Source organism: Cyprinus carpio, chromosome A16 (assembly GCF_018340385.1).
Source record: "Cyprinus carpio isolate SPL01 chromosome A16, ASM1834038v1, whole genome shotgun sequence".
NCBI classification, from domain to species: Eukaryota; Metazoa; Chordata; class Actinopteri; order Cypriniformes; family Cyprinidae; genus Cyprinus; species Cyprinus carpio.
The window spans coordinates 5,335,597-5,348,379 of NC_056587.1; the positions used below are offsets into that span (position 1 = coordinate 5,335,597).

Genomic DNA, 12,783 nt, shown 5'->3' on the forward strand with positions numbered 1-12,783 from the left:
CTATTTGCATTTTAGTGAGCGTTCAGTGCACAACTAATAAAATCTGCTTTATAGAGCGACGCTACAGCATCGAGTTGGCACTGTTTCTTTTTAGAGTCGCTAATGAGCTTCGTATTCAGGGCTCGTGGCTAAAGCTGAGAGTTTATTTGGCCACAGCTGAATCTGATTTCCACAATGTAAACCCTTTTTGCACGGCAGTCGCTGTCCTTAATACCACTGACCCCAAGTAACACACAGTTGGCTTGAGTTGTTATGACAGCTTTTAAACAAAACTTGGAAGAGATCCTGATGATGTAAGCAGAGGGTCTAGGACTCTCGTCGGCCCTCTATTAAAAACACCCCATTCCTCTCAACCATGACTATTCCACACTTTCTAAAACCAGTGCTCAAGAGTTGTAATTTTGCAAGGGTCATGAGAGAAAATCATGTGGATATTGCTACGCTTCAGATATTTTAGTGGCTCATCTTATGGATGTTATTTGGTACTGTTCTGTAGTTTCCTGCTGCTCCTGTGCATTTAGAATCAAGGTGGGAACTGTGTAGAACACATTTGGAGGAAGTGCTGACATAAGCAGTTTGAAACTGAGTGAGACATTGCTACTGTTACAACACTTGTTCTTATACAGCATAAGTCATGAAGAAATATAAAGATACGTGTGATAAATAATGTGTAATCTCATTCATAATGTTCTTTTGTCACATACTAGCTTTGTAGAGTCATTTATTCATCTATCCCTCCCCATTTGGTTCATTTAAAAATATCATTGGTATTAGATTATTTAATATTTGTGTGAATGATTATTAGTGGGAAAAAAATATTACAATGTATTTTACTATAATATGATAAATTGTTTTGATATGATATTGAACCATATTAGAATTATTTTAATAAAAGAATTGTCTTTTATTATCTTATTATTTTACTAACTGTTATTATCATACTATTACTATTATCTTACTATACTATTATTATCCTTAAATCCAATTCAAGTTTGTAAAGTCAAATTATACTTTATGGTAAGTAATAAGTAATAATGTCAAGATATTACCATCAACTTTCATTGAAAAAACAAATAACAAAACAAACAAACAAAAAAAAAAAAAAAAAAAAACAATCAAAAAGCTTTATCAAAATAATAGTAATAATAATAATCTATCTATCTATCTATCTATCTATCTATCTATCTATCTATCTATATATATATATATATATATATATATATATATATATCTATCTATCTATCTATCTATCGAAATATCCCAATGATACAAAGTTGAGGAAAGACAAAAAAGTTTTCTTAAGCAGTTTTGTATTTGTCTTGTATTGCCTAAATGTATTATCAAATTATTATAGTATTATTGAATTATTAAATATTATTAAAAAGTATTATTAAATAACACACACACACACACACATACACACACACAGTATAAACCATACTATGTTTTTTTTTTTTTTTTTAAAGGAAAACAAGGGAAAACAAGACAAAATACAGATTAACAAACAATCAATGCATTTTTAAGGGGGGACAGCCTGCTGTGTGAAATGAGCCAGTTCATCATGTTGGAAACAGAATTATCCTGAAAGTGATCAGGAGGCAGATGTGACCATCAGCGGCTGAGCTAAAACAGCAGCGATGCTGACCTCTCATTCTCATTTGCCACTCCTCCTTAGCAGATCATCATTACCACCACCAGACCAGTTCAGACACACTCATAAATACTGTCAGGATAAACACTTGCAGCACATGGACCCGTCCCTGCCTAAACGGCATGTCACTGCTGCAGCTGCACAATCTAATTGCCTTTCACTGCAGAAACACCTGCCGCTCAGAAAATGGAAGGTGATATCCAATTTGAAAATGCTTATTTACCAAAACACAAGCATACCACCTCACAGACTTAACTAAATTGCATCTGTCTCAGCCTGTTTTTCTACCCTGAGAAGTTTAATTTCTGAGCATTAAACAGCCTCCCTTCATAATGCTTTATAATTGACGTTAATGTGAGATTTTACAATAATGAGCTTGGTCTGAGTCTGCTATCAGCCCGCTTGCTTGACAGCGCACTCGCACTTACAATTCATCCAGTGAACTGAAGAAAATTGAGTTTTAGACCCCAAATCCATTACCAGGCGATGTGTGCTGTCCAATACTGAAATCGACTCTGACATACAAATATGAACATTTGCTAACTCCATATGAGCTTGTTATGTTTTAGTTTTGGTGGTTGTTATGGACAATTACAGTTCTCTTATCTGACTGACTGCAGTGATTGACAATAAATGAGCAGAGAAAGAACACGGCAAGCTTGATTTGGTTTTCATTGGTGTGCATTAGTGAACTTCAATTTCTGTAAGACTCGAAGTCTCAGATTGAATTTGAGAACTTAGAAAAGCATGGTAACACTTACAATAAGGTTCCATTTGTTGACATTAGTTAACTACATTAGTTAACATAGAAAAATACTAAAGCATTTATTAATCTTAATGTTGATTCTTAAAGTTGAACAGTTAAATAACTAACGTTGACAAAGATGAATAAATACTGTAACAAATGTATTGCTCATTGTTAATGTTAAATGTTGCATTAAATATAGTTAACAAATGGAACCTTATTGTAAAGTGTTATGAAAGCATCTTTTGAAATGAATCTATTGTACTATCATACTTTTAGACAAAACTGACATTTTTTTTACAAATTGTGTTACTATCATATTTGATACATCAAGGTTTTATAGTTTTTTTTTTTACTTTGTCATCACTTTTTTTATAATTTGCATTACATTTTAAATCTTTGAATAATTTCTGTTCATTTAATTCAAATATATGATAAAATTCATAACAATGCTGATTGAAATCAGTATACCTCAAATACCTAAAAAAAACAACTATGTAAAACTAAAATTAAGTGTCTCAAATGTATAAACACAGAAAAGTTGCCCAATTCTTAATTCCTGATCATTTAATTCATAAAATGTAAAAATTACTTTTGCATCTTACTCGTATGGTGGTCGATTGGTTGGCCGGTTTATTGTCAGATCTGATGACACAATACTATCTCACCAGCTTCATGTGGCCATCAGCAAAACCGCTGCTAAAATGGTGATCGACTGCAAAACGGTGGGAGAGAAATCCATCAATGCTGCAGGGAACATCACCATTGATGGAGTGGAGGTTCTGGGACGCATGGTCCGCTCACGTGGAAGGAGAGATAACTCAGCGCCGGTAAGACCACAGTCATTCAGCCTCAATCCTAAAAGAAAAGACTTACCCAGGCCTGAAAGAATCATTTGAGCCCATAACAGGACCAGCTTTTGTCTCATACAGACACAAAGAACTCAGTATACAAGTCCAGGATTCACCCTTGAAATGAAAGTCTCAGATTCACTCTTATAATGATTTTGTGTAATTCAAAGCATAGGCATTCAGTTCAAGATGGTAAATACATACTTTATGCCTTGTGGTTTTTCCATCAGAATGTGTGGATCATTATGTCTAATTGTGTAGGAGTGCGTCTGATTTTATTCTTCTCAGAGGCTGCCGGCACAACTGATGAGACTAATTGTCTTTGTAATTATGCTGGTGGGGTTTGTAATGTGAGTTTGTATGGTGCAAGAGTTTAAAAACCATTAGAAACAGTCATTCAGCCCAAACAAATAATCAGACGCATCTCAAGCATGACTGCTAATAAATGCATAAAGTTTCTGCTTATTTAGATTTTGTTCATCCTCAACAATGATCCCCTGTAATTTGTTTAGACTTCATAAAATGATTGTGTTGATAAGATTTGTAATGCATTTGTTGTTAAATAAGTGATTACTATTCAACAGCTTTGTATTTTTTCTCTGTTTGTGTTTGTTTTTATGATCCTGTCCACAGTTTCAGCTCCAGATGTTTGACATAGTCTGCAGTACATCATGGGCCAGTCGGGATAAGTGCTGTGAGCTTCCAGGCTTGGTAAGTTATATACAATATATTAGCATTTTTTGTATAAGCCATAATCTAATCAGCTTACATTAATACTGCAGTTCTGTTACTGGTGAAATATCAGACATTTAACCCCTAAATAACTTAACTAATGTGATGTAAAACTCAAAGACCAATCAGCACACTTAGTGTTCATAATTACTTTAGAATTGATTATTGATGTACTAATTAGTGTAACAAGCATTTAACCTTTTTAACTACTGCAACCTTATCTGGAGACCATCATCGCCCTGGGCGTCTTTCCACCACTTTTTGTCATGGCTAAAATGAAATAACTTTATGAAATAGCTTGCAGCAGGAATGTATCTAATAAAGGTACAACAAACAAACGTGTTCCTGCTTCTGAAATACATCCACTGGCATGCTACAAATTTGGTTTATTAAAATAAAGAGTTATGTGAGGGTGGATTTGAACCTCTAGGCCAGCAGCGCTGATCCACTGATTTATCCTTTGCATCAAAATCTCTAGACTAATAGTGCACTGTAAAAAATATCCAGCTAAATTAAAAAACAAGACAAAACAAAACAAAAAAACTAGCAGCTTTGGTTGCATGAAATTCACTATAAATAATAATGTGAAATTGTTTTCATCATTAGAGGATGCCTTTATATTTTACAACTTGAACTACCAAAAATATTAGTGTGGCATATGTAAAGATAAAGTTATCAAATTAAATGTTACAACTTCTGGCTGTCCCTACAAATGACTGTGTAATGGAAAAAAAAACACTGCCAAAATGTCAAATTAGCAGCTCATTGTGCAGCGGGTGTTTATTCTTAGCATTTCAGTGACTTGGAAATGAGTAAAGACTCCATATAACAGTTAAATAACATTCATTGTTTATGCAAAAAAAGAAAAAAAAAATAGAAAAAGGGGCAATAATGTAAATAAAATTGAAACGCTAAGTCTAAAAAATCACTCATGTAAAACATAAAGCTAACAAAATGGCCATAAGAAACCTTGTAATTGGCTATCACTGATTATTAAGGTTCTCTGCTGTGATGGATGGTTTTATGGCCTGTTGGTATGGTCATACAGTACATTGGATGCCTTAGCGATATTAATCTTTGTTCTCTTACTGTATCATTTTGGCTACTTACTGTACTGTATATAATGCTGAAAAAAAAAGTTCTCTAAGTGATCTCCAACTGGCCATTCTGGCAATCATCCCTAACTTTAAAGATCCATAACCACTCTAATTCAATTATGTAGTCTTGTAGCAGACAAATAGACTTTGTTCCTCCATGGATAGGAAGAACAATATCTCCAGATCGCTTGCTGTGTTTGTCCACTTGCGAATTAATGACTTGAGGGAATTGCACAGACACCCTTGGTTGACTTGTTAGATCCCTAGAGAGGAAATAGTCCGCCGTTTGAAATGGTGTATGACATGTTGTTTTGTTTGTGCCTTCCTCAGAGAGTAGAAAAGGACTGTCCTGCCATGCCCCATGCCTGCACCTGTGCTCAGGATAGCAAAGGACCACCTGGACCCTCTGGACCCCCGGTAAAACCACTGGTTTCACTTCTTACTAACACCCAACCTTAGACATCACATAAAGCGTATATATAGTAAAATCTGTATATATAGTGCAGTGCAGCAAAGGCTGCTGGGATTTGTGAATGTCATATGACCACATGACCATGATTAGTCTCCAGGAATATCCCAGGTTTGGGTGTCTTTCTCAAAAGGCAGAATGGTAATGGATCTTTGTGAAACCAGCATCTTTTCAAGTCTTAACCATACTACCTGTCTTTAGAGAAAGAAAAAAAAACAGAGAACGTGTTAAGAAGGAGCATGAAGATATTAAAGATATAAAATGAAACAGAGATACTGCTTAAGAGATTGAGAAAAAGACCTAGCATTAGATTGCTCAATTCAGCCCATGCTGCAGGTAGAACTCAATATGGCAGGAACAAATAAATGAGCTCATTTGGAAGGCAGCATCGTATGCACCCTGAGGGAAAATGTATTTCTGAGGCCTCGTAAAGGCCATGGTATATAAACAGCAGCTCTTTCGAGAAAGTCATTACGAGGAGATCGATTTATCAAAACCGATTAGTCCACTCCTGTCCTGTCTGCATTTATAGATTCCTCCATCCATACAAACCCATTTCCAGGACCAAGAAGTGGTTGCAAGGAAAGCGATTGCATTTCAGTTTTGTATATATTATTGCTGCATCTTGATATTAATATTACTGTCATGTGTTCTTAAGTCTTTCCTATGATTACACCGGCTGCTCAAATGAATCGAAATTGTCCTGTTGCGTCATCATGTGCATCTTTCAGATGAATATTTATGCTCATTTTAGAGCTTGTTTTATCCTATTCATCTAATTTTTTAAGTCATCCTGAGGCTTCCTTGGAAGTTTGCTGAAAGCGCCCTACTGGGCCCCGTCCCCCTGGTTAAAAACCATTGTATTAGAGCAGGGGTGCACAATCTTGTTCCTGGAGATCTACCTACCTGCAGAGCTCAGACCCAACCTTGATTCAACACACCTGTCTGTAAATATCAAGTGCCCCTGAAGATCTTAATTAGCTGTTTACTTGTGTTTGATCAGGGTTGGAGCTGAAGTTTGCAGGACGGTAGATCTCCAGGAACAGAATGGTGCACCCCTGTATTAGAGTTTATTGTGCTGTTACCTCAGCAACATACAAATGTCAAACTCTGTTGAAATCAGTTGCTAGTTGAGTCTCATCTGTGGTGTAGCTATGTAGAGTTTTCCAAATCTGAATTCTGAATCAACTCAGTATGCTTTGGAACAGAGTTAGCGACAGAGTTTAAAATTGCTTTCTTGACACATGCTCCAGCTCTGGTCACTAGGAAAACTTATTTGCTTATCCTGAGTCTTTCAATTTGTGTTTATCTAATTGTGTATGTCTGACTCTCAGGGCGGTCCTGGTATCAGAGGTTCAAGAGGAGATCGGGGGGAGCCAGGCTTGACGGTAAAGTACACATATGCTTTATGTATCGCATTTGCAGGGCCACCCAGAGTTGTCATGTTTTCCCAAAAGTATAGTCACTGGACAAGAGCTTAAAATTAGGGAATCTATAAATACACACAATGCATGAGCCTTCATGTTGTTTTTGGAGGGTTCGAGTGAGTAAATCTCACCCTCTCGCTCTGGTTTTTCTGAGAGCTCGCTTTGTTTTTTTTCATGTGTCTCTCTGTCCAACTGTAGTTTCCTGTAGAGTAAAGTCCCTCCAGATGTGTGTGTGTCCATGTACAGAATACATCATGCTCCAGTCCAAATAAAGCCATGCTGGGGCAGACATAATTTCATTTCATGCTCCAAAGTTTTATGTAAACTTGGTCCAAATGACCGCCACTAAGAGGTTTGTCACAAGCTAGACTGTGACGAGTGTCTTTTGCTTCCTTGATTATTGCATTCCTGATGGAGAAGGAGACTGCTGGGCATTCACACTTTGTTTCAGCAGCCCGGCTGGTGGTAGGCCTAAAATGTTATGTAATTATATTGAGGAAATTAAACCCGGCAATGAAACCATGATGATTTTATAATGGGGTTACATTTATTAAGATAATGTCCTAACTTTATGTTCAAGGGCCTCAAGGGCCATCTGGTGAGATTGGACCTCCAGGACCGCAGGGGCCACCGGGTCCTCAGGGGCCAAATGGACTGTCCATTCAGGGGTCACCGGTAAGCTGAATACTGGGATTGTTATGCATAGTTTGTTTCATTCTTTTTATTAATTTCACCTTTTTCTTTTTCCAATTCCTCTCTCCTCAGGGGGCTCCAGGAGAGAAAGGAGAGAAGGGTGAAATTGGTCTGCCAGGTCCTCAGGTACGGGGAAATATATCACCTGCTTGTCTCATCAGCACTCACAACAGCTTCATAACACCCACACAGTCTCTCATTAGCTAACCTCATCCCCTCCGTCAGAGAGTTAGAATTATCACTGTCCTGTGAGTGTCTGTGTGTAGCTTATGAAAATCTGTATGTGCAGTTTATCCTGAATTTAAGAAAATAGTTTAATATGAATATATTAATACATACATGGATAACATTCCTCATTTGGCAACCTAATAGAATCAACCAGTCCCTTTGGGAATTACTGGTTACAGGGCTGGTGTCAAGGGGGCATTGTTGGGCCACTAAAACCCCCCCCCACCCCCAATGAGTTACTATCCCTGCCGCCCCCCTTCCCGAATTTGAAAGCAAAAGTCGAAAAACAAAAGCGAGGGCATTCTAAAGCAATTTCACAAGCTTTCATGAGAGTGAGGGATTGCACACTTTCGAATGGCCAAACATGGATGGAGGTGGGAATATTATTTCACCAGCAAGCAACAGTGAATGAAAATGTTCTACAAAGTGATTTTGTTCTGTACTGTTACCACAAGGCATCACTCACTTACCAACCTCATGCTTCTGGAGGGAATGTAGACTTGTAAACACAAGTAGAAGTAAGAGGGTGTATAACATGGGCTCTCTTAGGCTCGTTGAAGACTAGTTGTGCCACTGCATTCTGAATCATTTGTAGAGGCTTGATTACACATGATGGAAGTCCAGCCAGAAGAGCACTGCAATAGTCCAGCCTAGAAATGGCAAGTGTGCTGTTGTTTATATGAAGAAATGGAGAGGTCCAAGAACTGATCCTTGAGGAACGACCCTGAGGAACCCCCCTCCAGGCAACCCTGAAAGATCTACCTCTGAGGAATAGTATTCAAACCAGAGAAGTGGAATTTTTGTGATGTCCAGCAATGAGAGGGTGGACAGAAGGATCTGATGATTGATGGTGTCAAAAGCAGCAGATAGATCCAGCGGAATGAAAACTTTCACAATCTGCCGAGCTTCAGTGACCAGCAGTAATGCAGTCTCAGTCAAATGACCACTTTTGAAACCTGATTGGTTCTTGTCCAGCTAGTTATTCTGCAGAAGGAAAGATGATACCTGGTTGAAAACAATTTGTTTATGTGTTTTCGCTATGAATGGGAGGAGAGAGACAGGTCTGTAACTTTCAACAAATGAAATGTTTCGTGTAGGTTTTTAAGCAGTGGGGTTACCCGAGCGTGCTTGAATGTGGTGGAGAAAATGCCTGTGAGAAGAGATGTGTTGATATGTGTGAGTGCTGGTAGAAGTGTAGGAGAAATAGCTTGTAGAAGGTGTGAGGGGGTGGGATCTAGAGGGCATGCTGTAGGATGGAGAGGAGAAGTTCAGAAACTGCTGCCAATGTGAGAGGAGACCGCTGGTTGTAGATGTTGTTGGTCTGAGTTCCTGTATATGTGGAGCTAAAAACTGACTGCTGATGGTTGTAGTTTTGTGTTTGAAGAAATTGGCAAAAACCATCAGCTGTTAAAGAGGTGGTGGAGGGTGACAGAGGAGATAGTTTTGAAGTTTGAATATTATGAAGTTTGCGTGTGGTTGTTGATCTTGTTGTGAAAATATGAAGTTCTGGCAGAGTGGTCCTTGACCGAAAATATGAAAGCAGAGACTGATACATACTCAGGTCAGCTGGATCTTTTTATTTGCACCATTTTCTATTTGCATCCCTGAGTTTGGACCAGTGTTCACAAAGCACATTGGATAACCAGGGGTTGGAGGGAGTAGCACTTGCTTGCCTAGAGGAGAGAGGACAAGATATTGTATAGACCAGAAGTTAAATTGGAGCATTAAGTGTATGAAGCACTATTCACATTCAGTGATGAGAACTGGGTGGGAGATGGAAGAGAGCATGAGACAACAGGTAAGGTAAGGTGGGGGGAGAAAGGAAGAGTAGGTTTTGCCTGAATGCAACAGAGGGTTTGGTGGCACACAAGAAGCAAGTCGTAAATGTAAATTAAGGAATGTGCAGAGGCTTCTAAAATGTTTTATGTGATACAGTTGCATGTGTAAATGAGGCTAGGTGAGAGTGGAATGTTACGAAAGATTTATACTTCAAATAAATGCTGTTCTTTTGCTAAACTTTCCATTCATCAAATAATCTTAAAACAGAAATCATGGTTTTTACAGAAATATTAAGTAGAATCACTTCAACATTGATAATAAAACGAATGTTTCTTGAGCACCAATTCAGCATATTAGAACGATTCTAAATTGAACATAGTCTTGGTAAACATGAGAGACTTCAGAAAAGCCATCACTGCTGAAAAGCAAAAAAAAAAAAACTTACCAACCCGAAAACATTTGAAAGGTAGTGTGCATTGGGAAACCAAACCCAGACAAGCAACTCTTCCTACTTATTTCAGTCCACCACACGCCACTGCCTAATGATGATAAAGCATTTTGACATGAAAATTGTCATTTGAAGATCGTATTTGAGGGAGAATCTAATTGTCTAAACTCAAAAGACACTTCTAAGCAGGCAGGATGGAATTTATAGTTTTGCCTCAAGCTGATGTTTTAGACTTTTATGCTTCTAAAGCCTCTTTCACAAGCTTGTTAAAATTCTGCCTTTTCTGCGAATCTTTTTAGATTTCTGCTGAAAGTGTCACCAAAAGGCTTCTAAAACATTCACAGTGACAGTTCCATTTGTTGAGGAATAGCTGTTTGATGTGAAGCCAATGACAACCACTCAGGAAAAATCCCCTAGAGTTCTCCAGGGTGACGAAAAGAACATCCTGGCTTTTCCAGTGGTCAAAGTACACACACACACAGACATGCGTTCCTCAGTCTTCCAGTATAGACGTCTTGGCTTGAGATGGATATCCTCCTTTAAGCATAGGGGCCATCTGCACACTCGCTTCTTTTAGCAGCAGGTATTGAGTTCTTTCAGAGTAATGTTGGCAGTAAGGAGGAAGTACTCTTTGCCGTACTGCTGCAGAGACACCCGTAGTTCTCACTCAGGGCTAATCTATCCTGTCAGCCTGTGAATTATAATCATTGGCTGCTGGTTGCCAGTCCTCCATATCATGTGCCGCATCTCTTTCTCGGTCTGTCTCTGCCGCTGGCGCCGAGAGCCCTGTATATAATACTGTTAAGTGTGCCCTCACACACAGTTTCAGAATTACGAGTCCACTCGTGATGAAACTAAGCCCATTTTAGTGTGTGTGTGGTGCTGATATATGGGGTGATGTTGAATTGTTGAATTGAACTTTTTGATTCCTAAAACCGTAGCTGAAGCTATGAAATATCGTATCATTATGAAGAGGAAGGTGATTTCATCTAAATTAATGTATATGTATGTGTCCACCTGGAGATGAGCCGGCATTTTCAGTTCATGCTCTATAGGAGCTGAGCAGCAGGCTTGTGCAGGGGATTGTGGGATTGTTATAAGAGCGATGTAAGTGACAGCCATAAAAAGCGGAGAAATGCTCAACTTTATGTAAATTAGAAGTGAAAAATGCTAATCGCTGAGTTGGAGGCAGTGACATTGGTGGTAGACATTAGTCCTGATGTTAAAGGATGTTTATTAAAAGTAATTAAAGGATGGTTCACCCAAAAATGCAATTCTACTCACCATTATGTCATGAATGACTTTATTTTTTGTGGAACACAAAAGATTTTTCAACAGTTTTTTCCTCCCCTATACAATGAAAGTCAATGGGTTCCATACAATTTAAGTCAATGAACTGGAAATAATTTTCATTCCGGGGACAAAAACACTGTTCTACAAGAGAGCCCACAGTTGTTCGGTTGCCAGCACAAATCTTGAAGAACTAGCCTACAGTTTATGTTCTTTTATGTAAGATATCATAGCAGAGCAGCTTCTCAAATCACAATGACTCAGACCACACAAACCGTCCTCACTTTCGATTACCTCCTTAACCTTGAGATTGAGCACTTAGATAATGTCAATATCATAGCCGGTGAGAATTGGAGACGTTCTGTGTATGCAGACGACAACGTGAAACAATAGAGCCGAACATTTATTATTCAGCAAAGGCCACACATTTTGTGAACAGCTATGTCTATCATTGAAATAAACAAGTTGTCTTGTTTATTTACTTTCAGGGTGTACCAGGTGCCAGTGGAGGACCAGGCCGAGATGGACCTCCAGGACAGAGAGTAAGCATTTTTCAATTCAAACTGTATTGTTATTTTGTTATGATGTGAATAAATCAGATAAGCTGAGGAAGTTACCATTACAAATTACTTATTATGTAATATTCAGGGTTGTAAATCAGTTTTGAAAATGGTTTTATAGAATTAATGCAAAACACCATCACGACCATCAACACTAAAATTAACACTAGATGCTAAAACTAAAAATGCAATAAACATTAATTTCACAACATATCAAATGTGAGTTATCACACAGAATTCTGGGAATGTCAATTTTTCACTATAAATTATAAGATGACTTGTTCTTTTTTGCTTCCAAAAACTGTTACTCATCAGTAACAAATTAACAGGTTTTTACAGTAAGATTTTGACAATCTTTTACAGTTTAAATTATGCTATTTTTGTTTTCAGTGTAATTTTTGTATTTATTTATTAGTTGATAGTCTTTTTTTGTAGTTTACATTTTAAAGCATTCAGTTAATTAAGATAATTGTTTGTGATTTATTTTAGTTATTTTTTAATAAACAGTCATACTGACATTCAGTCACATCTCACTGTTTTTAGCATCTGTTAAAAAGCATATGGAGACCCTCGTGTATTTTTCAGTTTTTGGCACTCCATCCTGCATGAACAGCTCCTCACTCATTCTGTGCTGCCTCCCTGTGTTGCTTTCCAAGGGAGGTGGGACGATCCCCTGCAGAATTGGCAAAAATACAAATTGCATTTTAAGTGGTACTTCAAACTTCCATTGTAAGGAAACTTACTTTCTATAGAATTTACATATGGGTTAGGGGGCATAAATTCTTAATTTGTGTTATTTGTGCATTTGTATAG

At 37.7% G+C, this 12,783-nt stretch overlaps 1 protein-coding gene across 6 annotated transcripts in view; it reads left to right on the forward strand.

Annotated features, from left to right (window-relative positions):
- LOC109076519 (collagen alpha-1(XIV) chain-like) overlaps window positions 1-12,783 on the forward strand; it is a 104,404-nt gene that overhangs the window by 79,019 nt on the left and 12,602 nt on the right. For 5 of the 6 annotated variants that reach the window (XM_042772193.1, XM_042772194.1, XM_042772189.1 and 2 more), the window contains 8 exons: window positions 3,068-3,226; window positions 3,881-3,958; window positions 5,407-5,493; window positions 6,880-6,933; window positions 7,393-7,437; window positions 7,552-7,647; window positions 7,738-7,791; window positions 11,899-11,952. In XM_042772193.1, coding sequence (XP_042628127.1) covers window positions 3,068-3,226; window positions 3,881-3,958; window positions 5,407-5,493; window positions 6,880-6,933; window positions 7,393-7,437; window positions 7,552-7,647; window positions 7,738-7,791; window positions 11,899-11,952 — 627 coding nt within the window. The remainder of the gene's footprint in view (window positions 1-3,067; window positions 3,227-3,880; window positions 3,959-5,406; window positions 5,494-6,879; window positions 6,934-7,392; window positions 7,438-7,551; window positions 7,648-7,737; window positions 7,792-11,898; window positions 11,953-12,783) is intronic. The other variant, XM_042772192.1, reaches the window with a different exon arrangement.